The sequence below is a fragment of the Vombatus ursinus genome, unplaced genomic scaffold, assembly GCF_900497805.2.
Source record: "Vombatus ursinus unplaced genomic scaffold, bare-nosed wombat genome assembly UNPS02014786.1, whole genome shotgun sequence".
In the NCBI taxonomy this organism is placed as follows: domain Eukaryota; kingdom Metazoa; phylum Chordata; class Mammalia; order Diprotodontia; family Vombatidae; genus Vombatus; species Vombatus ursinus.
The window spans coordinates 12,153,288-12,180,269 of NW_020954564.1; the positions used below are offsets into that span (position 1 = coordinate 12,153,288).

At 38.4% G+C, this 26,982-nt stretch overlaps 2 protein-coding genes across 4 annotated transcripts in view; both read left to right on the forward strand.

Moving 5' to 3' along the window:
• The window catches only part of LOC114047174 (rab GTPase-activating protein 1), a 218,109-nt gene that overhangs the window by 120,997 nt on the left and 70,130 nt on the right, over window positions 1-26,982 (forward strand). The gene's annotated exons all lie outside the window — the stretch shown is intronic.
• On the forward strand, window positions 10,359-13,516 carry LOC114047177 (probable G-protein coupled receptor 21). The gene is made up of 2 exons (XM_027867974.1): window positions 10,359-10,419; window positions 10,889-13,516. The coding sequence occupies exon 2, from the start codon at window positions 11,280-11,282 to the stop codon at window positions 12,327-12,329; it is 1,050 nt and encodes a 349-aa protein (XP_027723775.1). The 5' UTR covers window positions 10,359-10,419; window positions 10,889-11,279; the 3' UTR covers window positions 12,330-13,516.

Genomic DNA, 26,982 nt, shown 5'->3' on the forward strand with positions numbered 1-26,982 from the left:
CTATAAAATTAGCCCCTAGTTTTATTTATTAGCTCAGTAGTTTTCTTTCAGTTGTATTAATCTCAATTTTGGTTTTTAGAATTTCCAATTAGGTGCTTAATTGGGGATTTTAAATTTATTTTTCTAGTTGTTTTTTTTTTAGTTGTATACTCAATTCATTGATCTACTCTTTCTGTAGTTTGTTGATGTAAGAATTTAGAGAAATAAGTTTTCCCAGGGGCAGCTAGGTGACACAATGGATGGAGCTCTGAATTCCAATCCGACCTCAGACACTTGACATTTATTAGCTGTGTGACCCTGGGCAAATCACTTAACCCCAATTGCCTCACCAAAAAAAAAAAAAAGAAAAGAAAAGAAAGAGATTTTCCCCTAATGCTTTTGGCTGCATCCCATAAATTTTGGTGTGTTGTCTCATTGTTGTCATTCTCTTTATTAAAATTATTGATTATTTCTATGATTTGTTCTTTGATCCACCGGTTCTTTAGTATTAGATTATTTAGTTTCCAAATAATTTTAATCTCTTTTTATTACCCTTTATTGAATGTAATTTTTATTGCATTATGATGTGAAAAGGTGCATTTAGTATTTCTGCTTTTCTGTGTTTCCGTGTGGGATTTTTGTGCCCTCATACATGGTCAGTTTTTGTGTAGGTACCATATTCCGCTGAGAAAAAGATATATTCTTTTCCATCCCCCTTCAGTTTTCTCCAGAGGTCTGTCATATCTAACTTCCCTAAAATTCTATTTATCTTAACTTCTTTCTTGTTTATCTTGTGGTTAGATTTATCTAGTTCTGAGAGGGGAAAGGTGAGGTCTCCCTCTGGTATAGTTTTGCTGTCTGTTTCCTCCTGTAACTCACTTAACTTCAACTACAAGTATTTCGATGCTATACTACTTGGCACATATATATTTAGTGTTGTTATTACTTCATTGTCTGTGGTACCTTTTAGCATGATATAGTTTCCTTCCTTATCTCTTTTAATTAGATCTATTTTTTCTTTTGTCTGAGATCATGATTGCTACCCCCTGTTTTCTTTACTTCAGCTGAAGCATAATAGATTCTTTTCCATCCCTTCACCTTTACTCTGTGTGTATGTCTCTCTGCTTCAAGTGTGTTTCTTGTAGACCACATATTATAGGACCTGGTTTTTAATCCACTCTGCTATCTGCTTCTGCGTTATGGGAGAGTTCATCCCATTCACATTCAGTTATAATTACTAACTGTGTATTTCCCTCCATCCTGTTTCTTCCTGTTTATCCTTCTCTCTTTCCTTTCAACCCTTCCCTCCTCACCAGTGTTTTGCTTCTGACTACCACCTCCCCCAATCTGCTTTCCCTTCTGTCAGTAGCCTCCTGCCACTTGCCTTTATTCAACCCCCTCCCTTCCTACTTCCCTATAAGGTGATAAATTTCTATACTTAAGTGATTGTGTATGTTATTCCTTCTTTGAGCCAGTCCCAATGACAGTAAGGTTCAAGCAATGTCCACCATCCACCCTCCCATCTTTCTCTCCACTGTAATAGGTCTTTTGCGCTTCTTCATGTGAGATAATTTACCCCATTTTACCTCTCCATTTCTTCTGCTCCCAGTATAATCCTTTTTTTCACCCCCTAATTTTTTTATCATCCTCTCAAAGTTGCCTTATACCTTTACCTTCTGTCTGTATGTACTCCTTCCAACTGCACTACTAGTCAGAGTTTTTAAGAATTACACGTATCATCTTCCCATGCAGGGATGCAAACATTTTAATTATTGAGTCCCTTTTTACCTTTTTATGCTTCTTTTGAGTCTGGAAATTGGAAATCAGTTTTTTTTTTGTTCAGCTCTGGTCTTTTCATCAGAAAAACTCAAAAGCCTTCTATTTCTTTGAATGACCATTTTTTCCCCCGAAGGATTATGCTCAGTTTCACCAGGTACATAATTCTTGGTTGTAGTCCCTGCTCCTTTGCCTTCTGGAATATAACATTCTATGCCCTCTAGTCCACTGATGTTGAAGCTACTAAATCCTGTGTAATTGATTGTGGCTCCCTGATATTTGAATTGTTTCTTGCTGGCTGCTTGCAGTGTTTTCTTCTTGACCTGAGAGTTCTAAAATTTGGCTATAATGTCCATGAGTGTTTCCATTTTGGGATCTCTTTCTGGAGGTGATCAGTGGATTCTTTTAATGTCTATTTTATCCTCTGATTCTAGGATATCAAGGCACTTTTCCATTCTTGAAGTATGATGTCTCATCCCTTTTTTTTTTTTTTTTTTTTAATCATGGCCTTCAAGTAGTCCAGTAGTTCTTCAATTATCTCTCCTGGATCTATTTTCCAGGTCAGTTGTTTTTCCAACGAGATATTTCATAATTTCCTCTATTTTTTTCATTCTTTTCATTTTGTTTGATTCTTGATGTCTCATGGAGTCACTGGCTTGCACTTGTCCAGCTCTAATTTTTAAGGGGTTATTTTTTTCATTTAGTATTTTTACTTCCTTTTCCATTTGGCCAACTCTATTTTTTAGGGACTTGTTTTCTTCATTAAATTTTTGTACATCTTTTTCAATTTTTTTGTGCTTGCTTTATTAAGTTGTTGACATTTTTCATGATTCTCTTGCATCACTTTCATTTCTCTTCCCGGTTTTTCTTCTATTTCTCTTATTTGATTTTTAAACTCCTTTTTGAGCTCTTCTAGGAGTTCTTTTGGGGCTTGAGGCCAATTCACATTTTTCTTTGAGGTTTTGCATGTGGGTGTCCTGATATTGTTGTCCTTTTCTGAGTTTGTATCTTGATCTTCCCTGTCACAATAATAACTTTCTGTGGTCAAGGTCTTTTTTGTTTGTCTGTTTTTTACTCATCTTTTCCAGTCTATTTTGTTTACTGTTAAAAGTTGAACTCTGCTCCTGGGGTGGAAGGGATACTGTCCCAAGCTTCTTGTGATGGTGGCTATAGGCCTTGGATGTTTGTCTGGTGCTGTGCTGGTGCTGTCCTGAGGCCCACAGGGGCCCCTAGTGCTGTGCTGGGTTCCAGGGGTCTGGCAGTTTGGTTGGTACTGCTTGGGGGTGGGGTGGGGGATGGCTGGTGCTGCGCAGTGCCATGGGTGTCTCGCAGCTCATTTGGTGCTGTGCTGATGCATGTGGTGAGGCCTGGTGCTGGCATCTTATTGTTCACCTGGTACTGGGATAGGGTGGGAGGTGGCTGGTGCTGCACAGTGCTGGAGGGGCTCTGGCTTAGTGGCTCACTTTTTGTTTCACTGAGGCCCACAGGGCTGAGAGGAGGGATGGGAGTGATTCTGCACCAGAATTGCATGGGAGCAGGGCTAGCCACTTGCCCAGCACTGCAACAGGTCCATCATTGACCTGCCCTGGGGCTCAGGCCCTGCTGCTGGCTGGATGGGACGCTGCCTGCCCTGGGCTGTGCTCCCCTTTTACCCAAATGAGACAGTCCTTTCTTACCAACCTTCCAGGTTGTCTCGGGCTAGAAATTTGTTTCACCCCATCATTTTGTTGGTTCTGCCATTCCAGAATTCATTTCTGGGAGCAGTTTTATAGTTGTTTGGAGGTAAATATGAGAGAATTTGGACAATTTTCTGTTTACTCCACCATCTTGGCTCCTGGAATACTAGTAGGTCTTAATAAAGGTTTTTTAAGGATAGGGGAGACATGGGCGTGTTTGTAGACAGTAAAGAAGTCGGTAGAGATTGAAAATAAGGTAGAACTAGAGATGATAGGGCTGGGGAGATATACTGGAGAAAATGGAAAGGTTGTAGGATCAAAGGTGTGTGTAGAGGCATTTGCTTTGGCAAGGACAAGGGTCATTTCTTCATGCAAGGGAGAAGTGAAGAGGATATAGTAGGGGGAATATGTCTGAATGATGTAATGTGAATAGAAAGGGAGAACTGGAAACCTACAGAGAATGAGGGGGTGTGTGTGTGTGATATTTTAAGTAAGGTCTTTAACTGAGGAGGTGGGAAGAGCAGGTTATAGGGGAGGCATGAAGAGCAGTAAGGTTTGAAATAGCCACTGTAAAGAAGGATAGTGAATTGACTAGCGAGGAATATAATACAGTACAATAATATAGTATAGTAGAATTCGTTTTTCTTTGAATGTTAGATATAATTTGCTTGTAAATCCTTATGGCCCTAGAATATTCTTCTCCAGAAGTTCAATTATAGCTTATTAAGTTTTTTTTTCTGAGATTGAGGTTTTTTTCTATCTCATATCTTTTTAAAAATCTAGATATTTTATATTTTTGTAAATATCCATTTCTTTTAAATTGTTTTATTGGTATATAGTTGGGCAAAATAGTGTCTAATAGTTTCCTGCATTCTTTTATTTTTGACACTGATAATTTTATTTTTTTTAAATCAAATTAGCTAATGGTTTACTTATTCTACTGACTTTTTAACAAAAACAGCTCTTAGCTTTATTAATTTTTTTCAGTTTTGTTCATCTTTTGTTGGACTTTCAGGATTTTTATTTTAGTATTAATTGAGGGGGTTAAATCTGTGGGTTCCCTAACTCTTTTTAAGTTGCATGCCCAATTTGTTGATAAAATTGCTTAGTTATATAAATACGCTCCTAAGAATTACTCTGGCTACAGCCCCAAAATTTTGATATGTTGTTTTATTGTTGTCATTATCTTCAATGAAATTATCATTCATTCTGTGATTTATTCTTTGACCCACCAGTTCTTTAAAATTTAGTCTCCAGTTAATTTTTCTTTTAAGGCAGTTGAGGTTAAGTGACTTGCCCAGGGTCACACAGCTAGTAAGTGTCAAGTGTTTTGTCTGAGGCCAGATTTGAACTCAGGTCCATCTGACTTCAAGGACAGTGCTCTATCCACTGTGCCACCTAGCTGCCCCCCAGTTAATTTTTAAAAAGTTCTTCAGCAACCCTTTATGGAATATAATTTTTATTGCATTGTGATCAGCTCGTAATATTCCTGCTTTTCTACATTTGCCACCTCCATTTCCTCACTGATTCTCCAGCTCCACCACAGAAACTCTTCTAAGGTCATGAGTGATCTTAGCTAGAGAAGCTGTTAATACTTTCTTAGTCCTCATCCTCCTTGAAGTCTCTGCAGCTTTTGATATTGTTGGGCACTGATTTTTCCTGGACACTTTTTCCATCTTTGACTTCATTGCCTTTCCTGGTTCTCCTGCTTCTCCTGTCTTCTCAGTCTTAACCATCTCCTGCCCCTCAGGATGAGTCCCCTGAAACTCTGTCCTAGGCCATCTTCTCTTCTCTCACTGTATTTCTTTGTGACCTTGATTGCTTCCATAGGTTCAGATATCATCTCTACAGGGATGACTCTCAAATATACATATATTTGTATATATTCATATGCATATATTTCTGAATATTAATTATACATATTTTGGAATATCGCTATATGTGGAATATGTCATATATGGCAATAAGTGTTTGTGTATATATACATACTCTGTACATGTATGTATATATTCCATTGCATCTTTCTTCTTTCTCCTCACGTCCCATATCATCATCTGCCCCTAGGCATCTCAAACCAAAAAAAAAATCTAAAACAAAAGTCATCATCTTCCCCACCCTACCCCCACTCCCCAACTTGCCCTTCTTCGTAGTTCCATTATTTCTATTAAATGTACCACTGTGCTCCCAGTCAGCCAGGTTTATAACACTGGAGTCATCTTCAACTCTTCTCTCACCTATGTCCCAATTAATTACCAAGTGTTGTCAGGTCTTCTTTCATCCTTCCCCTTCTCCTTGCCCACAAGATCCCTACTCTAGCTGAGCTCTCATCTCCACACTTCTGCTCCCAGGCTTTCCCTTCTTCAGTCTTTCCTCCACAAGGCTGCCAAAGTATACTTCCTAAGACTTAAATCTGGCAGTATCATTTCCCTGCTCAAAAGCTGTCAGTGGCACTCCACTGTTTATAAGGATAAATTGTAAATAGTAGCATTTAAGACTTTCTGCTATCTGTACTTTTCTACTCTTATTTCATTCTGTCCTCCCTCGTAATCTCTATGTCACAGCCAAACTAGACTGTTTTCCTTCACTGAACTTAGCTCTTCATCTCCTGCTTCCATGTATTTGTACAAACTCCTTGCTATACTGTTGGCTGTCAGAATCGTTGTCTTCCTAGAAGGTTCTGTTCAGGTCTCACCTTCTCTGTGAAGCCTTCCCTGAGTCCTTGATTTGTTATTGTTCAACCCTTTCCTCGGTTTTCTTCACATTATATTTCTTTATGTATGTTTCCTCCAAGTAAAATGTAGGCATCTTGAGGGCAAGTACTGTTTAATTTTCGCCTTTTGCATTTTCTTACACACAGTAGGTACCTTGTAAATGTTGAATTGAAGTAAAAATACAACAAAGCCCACTCCCAAGCAATGTCTTAGAACAGTGAACATCTGGAAAAGCCCAGTAACTAACAGAGCAATTTGCTGGGCTTGCCGTTTGACTCCAGTCCAACTATCAAACCAAAAGGCAGTGTTGTATATAGCTACAGTTGCTAATCAGAGGACAAGGCCTCTCCACATAAGCGAAAAATTAAGAATACAAATGCTCAAAAAGAAGTCAACTAACCTAGAATCTGGATGTGAGAGTGTCCATGACAATAAAAGGCACCGCACTGTGGAAACCCTTGAATACTGGACAAGTGAGTTTGAACTTTCCTCCATGTGGTAGGAGGGAACACTACCAGATCTATTCACTGAAGTGATTTGTCTGTCAGTGTATGATACAATGGTTTGGAGTACAGTTAAAAAGAACTACCAGGAACCTGTTTCAGAAAGTTGGTCATGAATGCCTATATAAAGATGGTGAAGGTGGCAATGGAGAAGAAGGAAAAATGTGAGCTGGATTGTGAAGGTAGAATCAATATGACTGATTAGACATAAGATGTGTGAGAAAAGGAAAGAAAAGAATATTCTCAAAGTTTTGAACCTGAGACTGGCTAAATAGTATTACTGATGACAGAAATAATGTCAGAAGAAGCAGCAGGTTTGAGGGAAACAGTAAAAAATTTAATTTAGAACATCTTAAATTTGAGCTGTTTATATTCACTTCCATTATTTTTGCCTATTTTATAAGGTGATGCCACTTGTAATTTGACATTCACCTTAATGGTGTCTTCCACATGAATTTGTATTCTAAAAAGATTGACTTGTTTTAGACTTGACTTCTTAACAATGAAATTAAAGATTTGCTGGCAGAAGTAGTTTCTGGGTTTTTTATCATCCCATTGTGGCAGCTATTGTATGTCAGTTAAACTTTTTCAGGAAATGGCAATAATTGAGGCCTATATATTTGCCTTTTTTTTTTTTTTCCATTTTCCATCCACAGGAGCTAATGTGAGTAGGTCTGCCTAAGTGATTTGCAGTTGTTCATGTGTCTTCTCATCTTTGTTCTTCCAATTCGAAGTTGATTTTTATCTTTGTTTTAACTAGTCAGTGGTCTGATTGAATACAGACACCTGATACTAATATGACAATATTATAATATAATATCTAATATGAGAATATGATAATAATATTAGCAACAGTCAGGTTTTAGGTAGTTTCATTTTTTGTTGTTATTCAGTGTTACCCACATCAATTGCCTTCTGACTCTCTTCTGCTGGGAAATATACATTGTGTGAGATACACCATGGTACAATGGAAAGGCTATTGAATTTGGGGCCAGAGACCTGCACTTAAACTCCAGCTCTGCCACTTTTAGTCTTTGTGTGACCTTGGGAAAATTATTTACTATCCATAGACCTCGTTTTCCCAAATTATAAAATTTCGGGGTTGAACTAGATGACCTCTGAGTTCCCTTTCATTTTCAAATCTGTGATTCTCTAATAAAATCTATAGACACATTTTGTGGAACAGATATGTAGATCTTTACTGACTTTACCACACCCAGAGATCACAATCATAATTATGAGCAGTATGACAACTGTGTATTTCATTGAATTCTGTGATTCTCTAACCACATTGGACTGTTACCATGAACATACTTAAGTATTCTTGTTCACATTACTCCCTACACCTGGAATAGATTCTTCCCTCCCTATAGCACACATACCTAATATGTACCTGCTATCCTATTTATCTGCCAATACCTACCTCAAGTGCTACTTTTTCCCGGCTTCCCTTCCCCATCAGAAGTGATCAATTCCTCATCAGAGTTCTCTGTATGCTTATGATGTTTCTGTTTGTGAACGTGTGTAGGCTCCCCTACTATGTTGTGAGTTCATTGAAGGGTAGGATCTATGTAGCATAATAACAGCGTCCAACTCCCAGGGATATTGTGAGGATCAAATGAGATAATATTTGTAAAGCATTTAGCATAGTGCCTGGCGCATAAGAGGCGCTATATAAGTGTTGGCTGTTATTATTAATCTTTGTGTATTGATGACTTACGTTTCTATAGTTCTTTAAAATTTATTTCACGCTTTTCTCACAACCTTGTAAAATATGTAGTATAAATATTATCATCTCCATTTTATACATAAGGAAACTGAGGCTTTAAGAATTTAAGTTGATTTGTCCATTTTTATAGTCTAGTAAGCCAAAACACATATCCAGGTCTTTCTGATGTCAAGCTAAGAGCTATTTCCACACATCCGTAGCAGGCTGCATGCTCAGCAGTTCTCAAAACAAGTCCTACTTTACACAGGGTAGGTCCTTAATAAATTTTTGAATTTGAAATGCTTGTTGAATTTTGTTAAGTTGCTGTTAATTAATTCACCTAAAAAGTCACCTTATTATAAATAGTAGGATACTGAGCAAAGTAGGCTTTGAGGAAATAGTCTGACTTCTACTGCATTTTAGGAATACTGTGTAAATCACAATCAGATGAAGGGAGCCACTTAATAGGGATATAGTAGAAAGGATTCATGTATTAGACAGGAAATTAGACTAGTCACCTCCAACTCTAGCCCTGAGAATTGATAGCTCCCTCTTAGTTCTGGTTTCTGGTATAGGCATAAGCTTATTGTGATGTGATCCACTTGAGTGAATTTGGGGCCTTCTTTCCTAATTGGACAAACATCATTTCCCAGATGAGTTTACCATAAAGCAAATAGTAGTCTTTCACATTTCAAAAACAAGTGCTCACCCAGGATGAATAAAAAGAAATGTGGGAAACAAAAGAAAAATGAAGATTGACATATGTTACATGTGTAGCATCAGCCAAGCCTGCAGACCTACCTCTTGGCCTGTTCAAAAACTGCTACTTACATGCTTCCTTTTATGATGATTATGTACAGACCCTAATTTAATTGGATAAGAATTCAGAAAAGTGTAAGCTACCAAAAATTGTCATTTATGAGCAACCCCACTGGTAAGTGAGCTGAAAATGGTTATCATTTCTACCATTACCAGTTTCATTTTGTTAATCTTGTTTCAAACCAAAAGTAAGGCAATGAACAATAGCAGAATTGTCCAGTGAAACTTCCTCTAATTCTCCAACCAGGATGGGATGGATATGGGTGCACTCATTTCCCTGCTTTGCTGCTATTTGTTGGAGTAAGACTCCTAGTAAGGTGAAGGAAGCTTGAAAGCACTGATGTGTATAACAATGCCATTTTCTTCAGTATACCTAAATTTGAATCTGAATACACAATGGTTCTTTGTAAGTTTGCTCTCCTTCATAGTTTTCAGGAGGGGTAAAGTTTTTTATTATACTGCTGCCAAAAAATGTTTGTAGTGATTTTTTTTGCTGTTACTGTTTAGCCCACAAGTTATTTTGGCCATCTCTCATAACATTTATTAGTTAATACTCAGTAAAACATGAAGGAGCAACGTTGCATTGAATTTTTAGCCTCCGAATTTCTTGTGCTGCTTGAATTGTAGCCTTTGGGTTACCATGCACTATTAAAATACTTTATATTTTTGGAATATTGCTTTTTTTTCCCTGGGAAAATCCAGTAAGTGAACAGGAATTTCCTCTTCTCAATACTGCCTCGTTTGGCAGTGTTTTTTGGTCCAGCTCTGAAGACAATGTCACGATAAAGGACCTTCTCACAATGTCAGCATGCTCTGCTTTGGTATATCTGGAGAAAGAGGAGAGAATTCCAGATAACTTTGCAGGAATCCTTTCCAAACAGGCTGAAACTATGGCTTCAAAAGCTGCTCTGTAGACTGAAGAATTCCTCTTGTCAATTTCCTCTCCCCCTTCCTGCCCCCCATTCAGTATGGAAAGCAAGGAGCATCTCTCTGCTGGTGCATTAAAATGAGCTGAAGGATGCCAGGATATATGCGCATGCGTTTTCCCCTCCTTCCCCTTCCCCCTCCCTCCTTTTCCCAACACCCCCTCCCTTCCTTCTCTCTGTTTCCCTTCCCCCTCAGTACTCCCCTTCTCAGTGTCTCAGTTCTGCAGTAAACGAGACTGAAGCACATTCCAGCTTTGCAAGGCTTGCTGATTGGGGATGTATTATGGCTTTTGTTTGGATCGAAACATACAGAAATTTCAGGTAATGCTTTGAAAACTAAGCTTAGGCAAGTGCATTCTGTCAGGATGTTTTTGAGCATGAAAAATGTTTGTCTTAGAACTAAAGAAGAAACTGACATGAAGAAACTAACAGCTATGTTAATTTCATTCCTATAAATAACAGTGTAAAATGGTTTTTCAAAACCTCAAGTATAGTAATTAACTTGATCAGGTCCTCTTCCCTCCTCCTCCCCCAAAAAATGATCAGACGAAAGCAAATGGAGGTGGATCTATTTGTACTGTACTACGTTTGGATTTTTCCTGTTGTGTGTCAGTCTTTAATGGGCTTTGCTGCTGGCTTTTCTGCAGCATTAGAGGTTGATTTTGTGGGGTGGTACTAAGGGTTTAAAGAAGTGAAGCCCTAGGCAGTAGTGTTTGATGAAAGGGTAACTGTGTTTATACCAGCATATTAGATTTGAAACGTAAAATGCTCTCTCCTTTTCTTCTATCAGCTACTCAGAGGAGACACATTGCAACTCCTGCTGAAGTCCCTAACCTTCTTCCCTTCTCTTCTGCCCCTTCCCCCTACCCTCACTTGGCTTGAAGAAAGTGTCCCTGAGGTTGGCCTCATCCCTGGTGCTATGTGCAAAGTGAAGTTGCCACTATGGCCATTACCAGGACTGGCTGCAAAGCTGCTGTAGGCTCTGGATGCCACAAGGAAAGTACAGAGCAGTCCTATTTAAAGGGGAATTACACTGCAGGAAACGCACAAGGAGGGCAGCACCTGGAGTAAGTGGATCAAGACTTCTCTGGTGTCATTCCCCACTCGACCCATGACAATGACAGCAGCTGTTCCTCCGAGAGGCTGGAGCATGAAGTGAAGACTCTATTGCAGCCCTCAAGATGAACTCCACCTTGGAGGGTAATCAGACCAACCATCCTTTTTGCCTTCTTGCAATTAACTATTTGGAGACTATCAATTTTTGCCTCTTGGAAGTAATGATAATTATTTTTTTAACTGTGCTGATCATTTCTGGCAACATCATTGTGATTTTCGTTTTTCATTGTGCACCTTTACTAAACCATCACACTACAAGCTATTTTATCCAGACTATGGCATATGCTGACCTCTTGGTGGGAGTGAGCTGCCTGGTCCCTTCCTTATCATTACTCCATTATCCCCTTCCATTGGAGGAATCCTTGACCTGCCAAGTCTTTGGCTATGTGGTGTCAGTGCTAAAGAGTGTCTCTATGACTTCTCTGGCCTGTATCAGTATTGACAGGTACATAGCAATCACCAAACCCTTGACCTATAATACATTAGTCACACCCTGGAGACTCCGAATTTGTATTTTGGTGATTTGGCTTTATTCTACCCTGGTTTTCCTGCCTTCTTTCTTCCACTGGGGTAAACCTGGGTATCATGGAGATGTATATCAGTGGTGTGCTGAATCATGGTCCACTGACCCTTACTTCACCCTCTTCATTGTGATGATGCTCTATGCCCCTGCAGCTTTCATTGTGTGCTTTACCTACTTCAACATTTTCCGCATCTGCCAGCAGCATACCAAAGAAATTAGTGAAAGGCGAGCACGTTTCAGTAGCCAGAGTGGAGAAGCTGGGGAGGTACAGCCCTGCCCAGATAAGCGCTATGCCATGGTCCTGTTCCGCATCACCAGTGTCTTCTATATCCTCTGGCTGCCGTACATCATTTACTTCTTGTTAGAGAGTTCTGCTGGTTTCAGCAACCGCACTGCATCCTTCTTGACGACCTGGCTTGCCATTAGTAACAGCTTCTGCAACTGTGTCATTTACAGTCTCTCAAATAGCGTTTTTCAGAAGGGGCTGAAGAGACTCTCAGGGGCTGTATGTACCTTCTGTGTAAAGCCAACAACAGCCAAGGACCCTTGTCCTTCTAAGAGCAAAGGACCCCCTAATGGATGCCATGTCTGAAATAGCTCTCAGCATGTCTGTGTTACTGGGTGTTTTTCTTTCCAAGTATTTCTTAGTCAGTTAGGAAATTTGGAACAAAAATCACATCAACTTAACTTCTGTGTTTAAAACGAGATTTTTTTGAGTAGTGTTTTTGGGCCATAAGAATTAAAACAATGAATGTAAATTGTTGGATCCAATTTTTGAAATGTCAAGGAAGTTATTCTGGTTTTCAAACAAATCATGCCATGTCAAGTACTTCTCTGTGGCTGGCATGACTGCATCTGGATACAGGGTAGCTTCATCATCGAGGAAGAGTCTTCATTTTGTACAGCTTTACTGTGTTCTTTCCAGCTATTTATGTAACTTGTGTAAATGGTTTCTATGGACAAAGAATGTCCGACTGTGGCAGTGAATTCTAGGAATCCTTATGTTTGCCAAAGCATAACTTCACTGCACATTTCAACACTGTCAATTGGGCCAAGGTAGGGAGAGTGGCAGATTTTTATGTCTCTCCTCCCTGGAGAGACAGCTCTCCATAGACTGAATAATGTGAACTCTTGAATATTAACTTTATAAATTTGCAATGAGCCATGCAATAATCATACAATCAAGTCATGAGGTTGATAGGAATCTGATCTAGCCTCAGCACTGTGCCCTGCTTCACAGCTCTCTAAAGAAACGTTGTGCAGGGGTGTGATTTAATTTACAGGATTTGACACGTGTGTGTGTGTGTGTGTGTGTGTGTGTGTGTGTGTGGTGAATGTTTGAATTCAGCCAAATATATCTATTAAAATAAAATGTATTTTAATAAGCTAAGAAACAGTTATCTTTAATGACATAATTGTGGCTGCAGTTTGGATCATGTTGTTAAGTAACGAATGTGTTGTTAAATCTTATCAGAAATGATACTTGTCTTGCTCATTTTATCCAAAGACTTCTGAGACCTTATCTATTGGAACATCAGGGAAAAGAACAGAGACTGAGGGAAAGAAAATACTGTGTCTTAGGCTAGAGAGTTAAAAAGAACTGAAAGAATCTATTTGAGGCTTATTTTTGGTCATGATTAAACAGAATCAGTGAATACAGCAGCAGCTAATTCTTTTTTGGAAATGCTTCTGTTGCTAGTTAAATAATAACCTAAATGTTCATTTTGGGAAAATGATGTTAAGGAATTCTCATTTGAAAAAAAAAAAAAGGAGAGTTACAACTAAACAAGGGCTGATTTATTGCTTTTCTGCTTACTTGAGGGGGGTGGTCCTTATTCCCTTAAAAACTATCCTTTTAGCCAGAGTATATAACTATAGGTTTGAAATTTGATTCTGTAGAGCCACTGTTGTAGAGAATTGATGTCTGATGGTTTGTTTTTTAAACATATCTTGTTTTATGAACAAGATATTTAATGGATTCATGGTTTCGTCATAAAGGGTACTTCCTTCATTTACAGCAACCCTTTTACGTTGAGTTACCATGCTTGAAAACATTTGTCATCTTGTGACCAGGCTTCTGTTGATGCCCTTTTGCATTTAACTAAGCTGGTTTGTTAGACAACAGACATAGAGTCTGTCAGCAGCCTCATTCTTAGTAGGGCCTCCTAGAGCTTTTGCTCTGCTGATATACTCTTTGAAAAACTCAGGATGCCTCCACACTACATTTTAGCATCAGAAAAGGATTTTATTAGAGGAAGCAGAAGGTACATTCTCATTGGAGAGTAAGCATTCCCTGGGAGCTAAGTGCTTTGCCATATTTCCTTTATTTTTTTAGAGGGAGTCTTCAGAGAGGGTGTCTAATAACTGCCATTTGGCTAGACATAGTATGAATAATAATAAAAGCAACTCACATTTCTGTAATGCTTTACTATTAAAGTACTTTCCTCAAAACCATCCTGTGAGAGATCAGTAATGTGAATATTATTCCAGTTTTACAGATGAGAAAACTGAGGCTCAGAGATGTAAAGTGGCTTGCCCATAGCCACTTAATTTCAGAAAACCAGTATGTGTCAGATCTATGACTCAAATTTAAGTTCTTCTGACTTTATCTCATGATTCTTCCATTGTCATAGTTGCCTCTACCTGTATTGATGGTGTTCAATGTGATGAAAAAAAGGGGGGGGATAGTGTACAATATTCATCTGAATTATTTCACGGCTCCAAGAAAGTACAGTGGGACATTGATAAAATATGTAGGCAGGTTTTTTGTGTATTTTTTTTTTTAATTTTCTACCAGCATCCTTAGAGCCTCTGGAAAAATAGCTCATTTGTGTTTATAAGATTTTTATGTTGTCTTAATATATACGGCATGTTTCAATTTATAGTCTGTATTATGCTGTTATGCAGAATTAATTCTCAAATGATTGAGTATTTATTAAAACCCAGACTTCCAACTTTGTTCTCTGTGGTAGCTTGCTTGCTGTTTATTCTTAATCTGATTTTGAGCTTCTTTGCTATTCAGAGCTTGTCCTCAAATTATATATTGTATAGAAAATAGCCATATGAAATCAGCTCTGAGTAGAACCCACCAGTACCTTTTTCTACCTTCTAAAACGGTGTTATTATATTCTACCATTCTCATTCCTGGTTACTAAGAGGTGAAGATCCTGGAGGATGAACAGCCACTATCCTTTGCACATGTGTCAGGCAGAAATGAAGTTTATTTAGATCTACATATAATATGTTTGTGAAATTTACATTAGTAAGTATTGGAATCTTGAGATAGCCAATTTTTTGTAAATAGATTTCAGAACAGGTGATAGGTTTCCTTTGTATTTATGATACTTCTCAAGGCCTGTAATTTTTTTCTACCAGAAATGTTTCTCATGCAAGAATTGAATGCTGTTTAATAGAACAAACATTTATTTAGCCCCTACTATGTAAAGAGCACTGTGATTATAGAACTAAGGAAGATACCAAATTTAGATGAGATATAGCTCCTACCCTGGAGAAGCATTCAGTTAAGTAACAGCATGTGACCCACCAATAGGATCATGGGGTTTATAGCCAGAAGGGATTGTAGAGAGAGTACTTGTCCATTTCCCTGGTTTTTGTAGATGAGGAAACTAAAGCCTAGAGAGAGAAAATGACTTGCCCAAGGTCACATATGGAGAAAATGGCAGAACTGGGACTCCATCATGGATCTTCTTTCTCTAAATGCAGTGTGCTTTATACTATACCACACTGTAACTATACATGATAGTTACATGATGTAGTATGTGAGACTGGAAAAAATAGATCTTATGATATCTGAGATGGAGAAAGGTCATTATTGCCGGAAGGAAATAAAAGTTTTCATAGGACTGGTGACATTTGAGTTAGACTTTATAGAATGGATAGGAATTCAGCAGGTGGTCTTGAGATAAGGGAGGATAGGGCCTTTCAGGGATTTGAAATAGCACATATGCAAAAGCACAGAGACAGAAAAGCTTCAACCATTTTGATTGGAGCATGAATAAAATGGCTAGGAGTAGGTAGAAATAAGGATGAACTATATAGGTCTTTGAATGCCAGGCTAGCAGTTTTGAGGGTTTTGAATAGTTTGAATAAAGGAGTGATGGACCAGATGCATAAGGAAAATACATCTAGCCTTTAATGAGAAGAATGGATTGTTGGGGAAAAGTGTAGGTAGGAAAAGCTGTTAGGAGGCTATTGCAATACTCCAGGCAGATGGCAAGAGGATCTGTATTAGTAGTGGGAGATGGATAGAAGAGATACTGTGGAAAAATAAGTGTTGATAATTATTAAGTTCCTAGTAATGCCTGAGTAAGCTGCCATTCTCTTAATGACCACGAAGAGGCTGTTCCTTTTATAAGTTTATTTCAGTTAATACATTAACAACAGATGTTTTTTCTAGTGCCAAATTCAGATTCTATAGGAGGTATTTTTTTATGTAAGACCTGCTATCAGTTAGCAAGAAGGGAAATTGAGTCAAACAAGGAATTTTAAAGAAAATAACCTGACTGGTATTTGCTAATGCTTCATGCGGTCAGTACCTCCTATTTCCATGGGTGTCTAAAGTTCCTTCTACTTCCACAATTCTAATATTTTTCACATGCCACTGGTTCCTTTTATTTGTAGAAGAGTCTGTGAGGAGTCTCTTATTTTATCATTTTGTGTCTTATTTTTATTTTCCAGTTTTTTTTAAGTGTCTTCATTTAATGCCACAGTTGGTATTATACAGTTCAAATACCAAACTGCATATTTCAGAATAAAAACATATATACATATTTTTAAACTCAATTACCTTCCAGTCTGGCAGGACAGCTCATTTAACTTTATATGGTATGTTGCTGCTAGATCTCAGAAGAGACTACAAGCTTCCATTCTTTGTTTTTGGTGATTTGGCAACATTGACAAAACAGTGTGGCACAATGGCAAATTCTCCCATAGCAAATTTGGAAATAAAGTTACTTTAATGCTTCATACTTAAAAATTCCTTCCTACAGTTCTTTCTAATGGTCTTATTAAAGTTCAGTCTTAATTCTTTGATAGCAGTAGTAGGTGACAATGATTAGCAAAGGCTATATGTTCCACTAAACTGCTTTCCTGGAAAGGGTCATCAAGTACATTAAAACAGAATGGATATTTGAAAGCACTTTAAATGGAATTATTGACTCTGATTCAAAACCCCATCTGTGAGAAGTGTAGGTTTCTTTGCTGAGCATCTGTAAAAATAGTTGACTTGAGTAATGTTCATTAAATCACTGGCATCAAAACTTGAATTTTCACATGAGAAATGCATTGGTCCATAGCTTTGAAGTTGAAAAATGAGGACCTGATATAAAGTGAGTCTAGCTCTGCTAGAGTGAGCTCTCTCTACTTTTCAGATTAGGCAAAAGATTTTAAGTGTTCTCCATAAATGTAATTCTCTCCACCACCCCCATCCCTCCTTAAAAAAAAAAAAAGACTTAATAGAGGTTGATAATATAGGAGATATTTTCATTTATGTAACTGTATATGTGTTTTAATCATAAAAAATTACAAATTAAATTTGCAATGGTCAGAGACCTATTGCTATATGCAAAAATTTGGGAGAATTTGAAGACAACTGTAGTAAGAAGCTTTTCCTAATAATTTAGAATTTTGAAAAATCTTTATATGAATCATTATCATCTAAGTGGATTTTTGCACATTTTTTTCAATTTCTGATAACATGAAGGAAAATAATAAATAAAAGATGCTTTTAAAAACAAAAATAATTACTCCTTATGTTTTGATCAGCTTACTCTGAGATTCAGAAATCTTAAGTGCTTACTCTAGTATACAAAGATATATGCTCAATACCAGGTATACAAAGTAAATATAATAAAGAGACTGCCCTCAAGGAAGAAGACATATATATGAGTAACTGATACCTAGGAGTGCAGTAAGTACAAAGGAGAGTTCCAGGTGAATTGCTATGTGAAATCTAAAAGGAAGAAACTACTTTGAACTGAAGAATCACTGAAGGCTTCTTCCTTTGTTGGTCCTGGAAGAGTTAGAGGAACTTTGAAATACTAAGAATTGGGGTAGCCATTCCTTGCAGGTGAGGAGCAAAGACAGAGATTAGAGAGTGGAGAATAGTCTACTTTGGATGAACTTAAGAATATATGAAAGGCCCAAGTATTACATAACACTAAATAGATAGGCTAGAGTAAGATTGTAGAAGTCCTTGAATGCCAGAATCTATAATTTAGATTTTAATTGTTAGGAAGCCACAGAAAATCTCTCAGTAGAAAAGCAAAATTAACATAATCAGATTTATAAACATTTCATTTTGCCCTTCTTCACAATTAGGTAAGAAGTAGGTCAGTGTTCCTGCCATGCTTTGGTATAAGAGGTAGCATGGTATATAATGGAAGGAGCACTGGATTCAGAATCAGAAAACCTGGCTTCAGATTCCAGATCTGTCACAACTACTACCTGTTGGGCAAGTTGCCTGATCTCTCCAGGCTTCAGTTTCCTCATCTATAAAAATTGAGTTGGAATTGGACATCTTTAAGATACTCTAGGGTAATATATACGACATGAACTATCTCAAATTCAGAACCCAATGCTAAGTTGCTTCTCCATGCCACCCAGCAGCATGTGACCCTAAAGTTAGCAAGCTGGGAAAGGTAGGGAAGGTCAGCATATTTCTTCTTTCATTTGAAAATAACATCACCTACATTTGCTTATTTTTATATGGTGCACTTTTCCCCTCATCACTCACTTTTCTTCAGGGTAGTCATAGTCATCATAGTTGCTGGTGAGGCTAGGACATTGCCAGAAGTGAGGCAGGCAAAGAAGACAGCCAATCAGGACACAGCATGATTAAGAGAATGCAATGAGGCAGTGCACAAGAAATCTTTGTAATATTCCTTTTTTAATGCTAGAAAATTTCATACTCAATAGCATATGAGTGTTTTTTTTCTTAGAGAAATGAAGGTATATACTCCAGGAATATTACAGGAAAGGTTTGAAGCTGCCAATTGAGTATAACACCCAGAATTTTTAGATCTTGCCTAGGAGTGCAGAAGTGACTTCTCTAAGTCAAGAAGGGCATTGATTCTTTAGAAGTAGCCCAGTGATATGCAAGGAGTCTTCCAGGTCATCTTCAGTTTGGTCTTCCTTACAAGAGATAAAGTAGTATAGTAAAAGGCAAATAATTTTGAGTTAATCAGTCAACATTTATTAAGCTTCTACTGTGTATCAGGCACTGTGCTAAATGCTGGGGATACAGAAAAAGACAAAAGACAGTCCCTGCCCTCAAGGAGCTTACAAACTAACGGAGGAGACATGCAAGTATATACAAAGCAAGTTCTGTACAGGATAAATAAGAGATAATTAACAGAGGGCAGGCGCTGGAATTAAGAGAGGTTGGAGAAGGCTTTTAGTAAAAGATAGGATTTTAGTTGGGCCTTAAAGAAAGCCAGGGAGGTCAGTAGTAGGGTACAGAGGAGGGAGAGCATTCCATGCACGTGGGATAGCCAGAGAAAGTGCGCATAGTCAAGAAATGAAGTGTCTTGTTCTTGGAATAACCAGGAGGCAAATGTCACTGGATCAAAGGGTACATAATGAGGAGTAAAGTGTAAGAAGACTAGAATGATAGGCTAGGTTATGAGGGGCTTTGAATGCCAAACAAAGCATTTTATATTTGCTCCTGGTAGAAATAAGAAGCCACTGTAGTTTTTTAAGTAGGAGGATAACATAATCAGATTTATGCTTTAGGAAAATCACATTATTGGAGGATGGATTGGGGTGGGGAGCCTTAAGGCAGGCAGACCCACTAACCAGCTATTGTAATAATCCAGGTGTGAAATGATGAGGGCCTGCACTGGAATGGTGGCAGTGTCAGAGGAGAGAAGGGTACATATTCTAGAGATTTTGCAAAGGTAAATGGCTTTGGGTAAAAGATAATGAGAAATCCAAAATGATTCCTAAATTGTGAGCCTGAGGAATTAGGAAGATGGTATGGCCCTCAACAGTAATAGGGAAGGGGGATGGGAGGGATAGTGTTTAGGGGAAGAGATACTAAGTTTCATTGTGGACATAATAAATTTAAGATGTCTACTGTACGTCCAATTTGAGATGTCTGAAAGGCAGTTGGAGATCCAAGATTGGAGGTCAGCAGAGAGGATCGAGCAGAATAGGTAGATTTAAGAATCAGCAGCATAAAGGTGGCAATTAAATCCATGGGAGCTGTTGAGATGATTTATGTAAAGTAGTATAGAGGGAGAAGATAAGACAAGACAAGAGGGCCCAAACAAGAATCCTGAGGACACTTATGGTTAGAGGGCAAGATCTGGAAAAGGATCCAGCCCAGGAAACAGAAAAGGGGCAGTCAGATAGGTAGGAGAAGACCCAAAAAAGAGTGGTATCCTAGAAACCTAGAGAGAAGAAAATATCAGGGAGGAGTGACCAATAGTGTGAAAGCCTACAAAAAGGTCAAGGAGAATGAGGATTGAAAAAAGGCCCTTGGATTTGGCAATGATCATTAGTAACTTTGGAGAGAGTAGTTTCGGTGGAACGGCACAGTCAGAAGCCAGATTTTAAGGAGTATAAGAAGAGAGTGAGAAAGAAAATGGAGGCATCTACTTTAGATGGCGTTTTTGAGGAGTTTAGCTATAAAGGGCAGAATATACATAGGGCAGTAGTTAACAGAGATGGAAGGATCGAGTGAAGATTTTTTTCAGGATGGGGGAGACATAGGTATGTTTATAGAAAGTAGGAAATGAGACCAATTGAAAATAAGTAGAAGAGTGGAGATGACAGGATGGGATGGGATCACTTGAGCAAGTAAAGGGGTTAGCCTTGTTAAAGAGTAAGGCCATTTCATCATGAGAGACAAGAATGAAGGAGGAGATAATGGCAGAAGGCACTTGAGTGATAGAAGATGAGCAAGAAAGGAGAAAAGAAAGTTCACAGCAAATGGCCTCAGTGTTTTTCTATAAAATAAGAGGCAAGACTGTCAGCTAAGAGAGTTGGGGAAATAGGGAGCCATGGAAGGTTTGAGGAGGAATGAAAAAGTTTGAAAGAGCTGCTGTGGAGAGTAGGGTAGTAAGTTGGTAAGGGAAGTATAGTAGGATTGTCTAGTGGCAGTGAAGGCCTAGATGAAGAATCTGGGTTTGAATCCCAGCTCAAATACTTACTACTTAGGTAATCTTAGACACAGTGCACCCTTATTTGAGCCTTACTTTGCTCTTCTATAAAATGAGGGATTTGAACTAGATTGTCTAATGTCCCTTCTGACTAAACCCTGTGGTCCTATATAGGGATGCTTAGATGAGAGTCCATGACAGCAAAGGACAAAGAGAGTAGGAGAGGGAGGGGGGAACACAGTCATTTCTGAGTGACATTATTTCTTACAAGTCTACTATCACAGCTTATGAGCATTAAACAGTTGCCATGCAGCTATAACTGCCACATTGAGGGGGGAAATACCTTTTCTTAGCTCCACACAGGTCCAGGAAGCCAGGGGATCAGAGATGTGGAAAATCTCAAAGAAAGAGATCTCTTTGGACCTTTTGATTTACATCTTAATCAAAAACCTGTTACCTCATTGTTGTCTCTGAGCCTCCTAAAAAAAAGAAAACAATGATAAGAAAAGTCTATATTTATAATAGCATTTTATATTTTGCAAAGCATTATTTTCATAAGTTACCTGAGAAGTAGATATTATCAATCAGTCTATCAATAAGTATTTATTAAGTGCCTGCTATGTAACAGGCACTAAGTTAGCTTCTGGGACTATAAGTACAGAGACTAAAGCAATCTCTACTCATAATCTCCACTGATGGAGAGACAACAAGTACATGTGAAAATATGTCAAGAATAAACATGAAGTGAATAAATACAAATATTTAGAAAGTAACCAAATAGAGGGTAGTTTGGAAAGGAGGAAGATGTTGGGGGAATGAGGAAAAGCTTCATGCAGAATATGACCCTTGAGTTGCATCTTAAAGGAAGAGAGGGACTGTGAGGTAAGGGTAAGGAGTGAGTCTTTCCAAGCTTGGGAGAGAACCAGTGTAAAAGCCTGGATGGGAGAGATGGGGTATTGTGAATCAGGAAGAGAGGAAGAAGGCTAGTTTGACAAGGTTGCAGAGGGTAGGAGGAAAAGTGCTGTACGATGAGACGGAAGAGATTTTATAGGGCGTTAAAATCTAAACAGAGGAGTTTATATTTGATTCTAGAAGCAATAGGTAGCCACCAGAGTTTGTTGAGTAGGGAAATCACATGATCAGATCTGTACCTAAAGAAAATGAATTTGGCAGCAATGTATAGGACAAAGTGGTGAAAGACCTAAGGGAAGAAGACCATTTAGGAGCTTTTGCAGTAACCTAGGTATGAGGGCCTAAACTGAGGTAGTTGCTGTGTGAATTAAGAAAAGGATTCAGATGTAAGAGATGTTGTGAAGATAGAAATGGCATGGTTTAGCAACTGTTTAGATATGTGGAGTGAGAGAAAGTAAAGAATCAAGATAATGTTGAGGTTGTGAACCTGGAATAATGGAGATTCAATATCTTTGGAAAAAATAAGAAACTTTGGAAGAGGGAGAGTTTTTTGTTTAGGTTGTTTTGTTTTGTTTTGTTTGCAGGGGCAGGGAATATGGTTGGGAGAAAATAATGCATTTGGTTTTGAACATACTGCATTTGTTTCCAGAATATCCAGTTTGAAAAGTCCAATAGTCACTTGGTGATGAAAGACTAGAGTTCAGGACAGTGATTGAGACTGGATATATAGTTCTGGGAGTCATTAGCATAGAGATGAAAGTTAAACTGTAGAAGTTGATGTGTTTACCAAGAAGCAGTGAAGAGGAATAAGAAGAGAGGGTCTAAGACAGATGTTGGGGAACATTCCCAGTTAGGGTACATGACAAGGGTGATGAACGAGCAAAGGAGACTGATGAAAAGTCAAGCAGCTAAGAAACAGAAGAGAACAATGTCATAAAAACCCCAAGAGAAGAGAGTATCTAGGAGGAAAGGATGATCAATAGTGTCAGATGCATCAGAGAGGTTGAGATGGATTAGGACTCACAGACAGTTAATCTTGGAGAGAGCAGTTTGAGACGAGTGATGAGAAAGTCAGAAGCCAGAAGGGCTGACAAATAAGTGAGAGGAGAAGTAGAAGTATAATTATCCCCATTTAATAGATTAGGAAGATGAAGGGAGGAAGCATACTGCAGTTGAAACTACACCAGCTCTAGAGCTGAAGGACCTGGATTTAAGTTCTGCCTCTGTCATGCACTACCTGGGTGACCGCAGATAAGCCACATCAGCTCTCTGGGGCACAATTTCCTCATTTGTAAATGTAGCAGAGGGAGAAGACTGGGTGGCTTCTAAGGTCCCTTCCAGCCCTAAATCTATAATACTGTGATCCTGTGAAACTGAGGCAGGCTTCTGGCTCCCATTTTAATGTTCTTTCTACTTCAACAAAAATTAGGTTAGGGTGAAATAGGTAAAAAGATACTGTGAGTGGAAAGTGTGCAGGAAAGGACACACACACACACACACACAGAGCCCCTAGTACTGAGAAAGAATTGTGTGAAGCATAAACGTATGAGATAAGTAACAGGGAAAGTTTGAGAATCGGTCAACAAATACGGGATGGGAAAGGTCTCAATGGCCAGACCAAGGTATCTGAACTTTACCTCAAGAAGCCATTGAACATTTTTGAGCAAAAATACAAAATGGTTTATTGATCTGGTGATGGTGTCCAAGGTGGATCAGAATAGGCAAGAAAATAGAGGCAGAGAAGACTAGTAGGGAGGTTGTTGCTACATTCTAAGCCTGGGGTGTTTGGGTACAGAACTAGGGTGTTAGGAGTGAAAATGAAAAGAAATAGCCTATTATAGTAGAAAAAAGTAAAGAGGTAATGGTTCTAGAGCCCTATCTGTTACTAGCTTGCTATATGACCTTGAGCACTCAATTTTCTCTGAGCTGCAGCTACCTGTTGTTTTTTTTAAAGTGGTAGAGATAAGAATTGGTCTAGAAAATCCGTCAGGTCCCCTCCATTTTAAAATTCTGATTTATAACATATTATACTATAAGGCCTATTCTAGAACTTTGATTTTTTTTCAAGGATAGAAAATTTCATCCTGGAAAATGTCAAAGAGCTGGCAGTAATTAGTAACTGATTATTGCAAGGGTGCAGGCATCAAGGACCTCTCTTCAGCCCAAAAACCTGAAACAGTGGTAGTACCATAAACAGAAATCAATAGTGGAATCTTAGGTAGGGAGAGAAGTTCAGCTTTAGAGAAGTTGAATTTGGGGCCTGACTGTGTTGAGCATCACTGAACTGGGATTGAAGAACAAAACAATTACTTTCCTGCCTACAAATGAGTTACATTCCAAGCCAATCCCAGGTCATGAAAAACACAAGCCAGAAAAAAAAATCATAAGGAAAGACAAAGTAGCCTAAATTAGATGAAGAATAAAAGGTAGATATATATATAGGGAGAATGAAAAAATTTGATTTAATTTTAGAATAGAGTTGGCATTTAAAGTAATTCATTTCTTATTTCAAATCATGGTTGATTAACTGTTAGTGACTGAGTAAATCTAGTGACTAGATTTATTCTTCCACACTCCAGACTTGAGACGGGGGAGGAGAAAGACTTTATGCCATGCTGCTCTCTACAGAAATAAAAATGAAAATGCCAGGCTGCCCTTCTCCTATTCTCTTTCATATTAAAATCAAAGAAACTCAGAGTTGAAAGGGACTTGAGAGGCCACCTAGTCTGTCTGAATAGGATATTCTCAACTTGTGGTCATCCAACTTCTGCTTGAAGACCTCCAATAATAGGAAATTCACCATATCCAAACGCAGCCAATCTCACTGGTAGACAATTATAATTATTAGGATTTTTCTTCCTTATATTGAGCCAAAATTTATCTCGCTTAAATTTCCCCCCATTATTCCTAGTTCTCCCCTCTAGGAGCAAGCAGAACAAATGTAATTCCCACTGTGATGTTATTATAGGTCTGGACAAAACACACACGAAAAATCTTAACCAAAGTAGTCAAAGAAAGATACTTCGTATTTGTTTCTTTGGACCTTTTAAATCATGATGCCCACTTAAAAAGTTTCAGGGCATTCCTATCACAAGACATACCATTAATAATAAAAACAAATGAGGCAGCTAGGTGGCGCAGTGGATAGAGCATTGGCCCTGTAATCAGAAGGACCTGAGTTCAAATCCAGCTCAGACCAGACACTTGACACTTACTAGCTGTGTGACCCTGGGCAAGTTACTTAACCCCAATTGCCTAATAATAATAATAACAACAACAACAACATTAAATGACATGGTTTCTTAAACAAAGGATGTTGTACACCCTAATTCCTTTAGAAGTTTTCAGAATTTAACCAGAAAGGTTAAATTTTGGCTAAGGTAACAGTTTGGTTTTCAAGTCGTCACACTAAAGCAATTGTTATCAGACTCTGAATTGGTCCACCAATTCTGGAAAGCATTTCAGAATTATGCAAAGAAAATGACTTTTCATTCAGAAGTGTCCTTGCCTGTTGCTCCATAAATTCCACTGATAGGCATATATCCCAGAGGGGTAAAAAAGAAATTTTAAGGTACCATATACACCAAAGTTTTTATAGCAGCACTCTAGTAGTAAAGAACCATAAAGAGATGCTCATCAGTTGTAGAATTGCTAAATTAAGTTATGGGATGTGAATGTGGCAGTATGGAATAGAGCAAGGAGAGCTGGCTTCTAGGGAAGTTAGGAAGTCCCAAGTTCAAGTTCCACTTTCAACACATAGAGTTGTGGGACTCTAGGCAAGTCACTTAACCTCTCAATATTCCAGACAACTGTCTAAGATGCTTAAATTTCAGAGGAAGTGGCAGCCTGCATTGATAGAGAGAATGTCCTCATTTGGGAGTTCTCTATACCAATGAAATTACAGATCTAGTACCTATTCCTACCTGAATGTAATGGAATATGACTGTGCTGCAAAAAATGGTGAATGTGATTCCTAGATGTTAGTACTAAGTGAAGCTGGGTTAAGAAAGCTACAAAACTACAGAAAAGGAGCTCTGTTACCCTACAATTTTCAAATAAAATAGTAGCTATTAAATGGCTTTGCGAAGTAAAAAGTATATATAAAGTATCATAAAGTCTTAAAATTGAAGGGGCCTCATGGGTCATTTATCCAACCCACTACCTGATTCATTACCACCCAGTGCCATATCCCATCCCCAACAAGGGTATGTGATTATATAAATGTAGCTTTAAGGTGGTGGGAAAATCAGTTTCACAAGTCTAAGATAGGGATGCATAACTAATCAGCAGATTGTCTGAAATGTGATAGACTGGCCAAAAAGCGAGTACAAATTTAAGCTACATTAATAGAAATTCGGTGCCTAGGACTTGGGTGGTTATTGCCCTGATGAGATTCCATGTTGTAATCAGTTCTGGGTGGATTAATTGAGGGCGGAGCCAAGATGGTAGAGTAAAATCAGTGACTTGCTTGAACTCTGCCCCAAACCCCTCCAAATACCTGTAAAAAATGGCTCTAAACAAATTCTAAAGCAGCAGAATCCACAAAAAGACAGAGGGAAACAAATTTCCAGCCCAGGACAACCTGGATGATAGATCAGAAAGGTAATCAGTTCTGGGCACCACATTTTAGAAGAGGCACAGACGAACTGGAGCCAGGACGGTGATGATGTTGCCATAGGAGAATCAGTGAAAGAAATGGGGATTGTTAGCCTGGAAAAAAAGCTTTGAAAAATCATAGGGAGTGCGGTCATGGGCATGTGGAAAAGAGATTAGATTTTTCTGCTTGATCTAGAGAGTAGAACCAACAGAAACAGTTAGAAGTTGTACAGTTCCATATAAAGAAAAACTTCCTGACCATCAGCTGTGCAAAAGTAGAACGAGCTGACTCAGAACTGGAAAGGTTTCCACACACCACTCCACATCCCCCACTAGAGGTCTTGAGGCCAAGACTAAATAACCACTTATTGGGATGTTGTAGGAGAAATTCTTAGTCTCTAAATTCCAACCCTTAGAGTGTGTGTGTGTGTGTGTGTGTGTGTGTGTGAGAGAGAGAGAGAGAGAGAGAGAGAGATCGAGATCATACTTGAGGGGAAAGTTTAAGATGTAGTCTTAGATTTCTTTGTGAAATTTCCTCCAGGAAAGCCCCCATGGCCTGGGATGTTAAAATCTCATCAAGAAAGAAAGTAAACTATTAAAAAGATTATTTGTGGT

Excerpts from the sequence above, each read along its gene's own strand:
- LOC114047177 (XM_027867974.1), top strand. The coding sequence starts at position 11,280 with ATGAACTCCACCTTGGAGGGTAATCAGACCAACCATCCTTTTTGCCTT.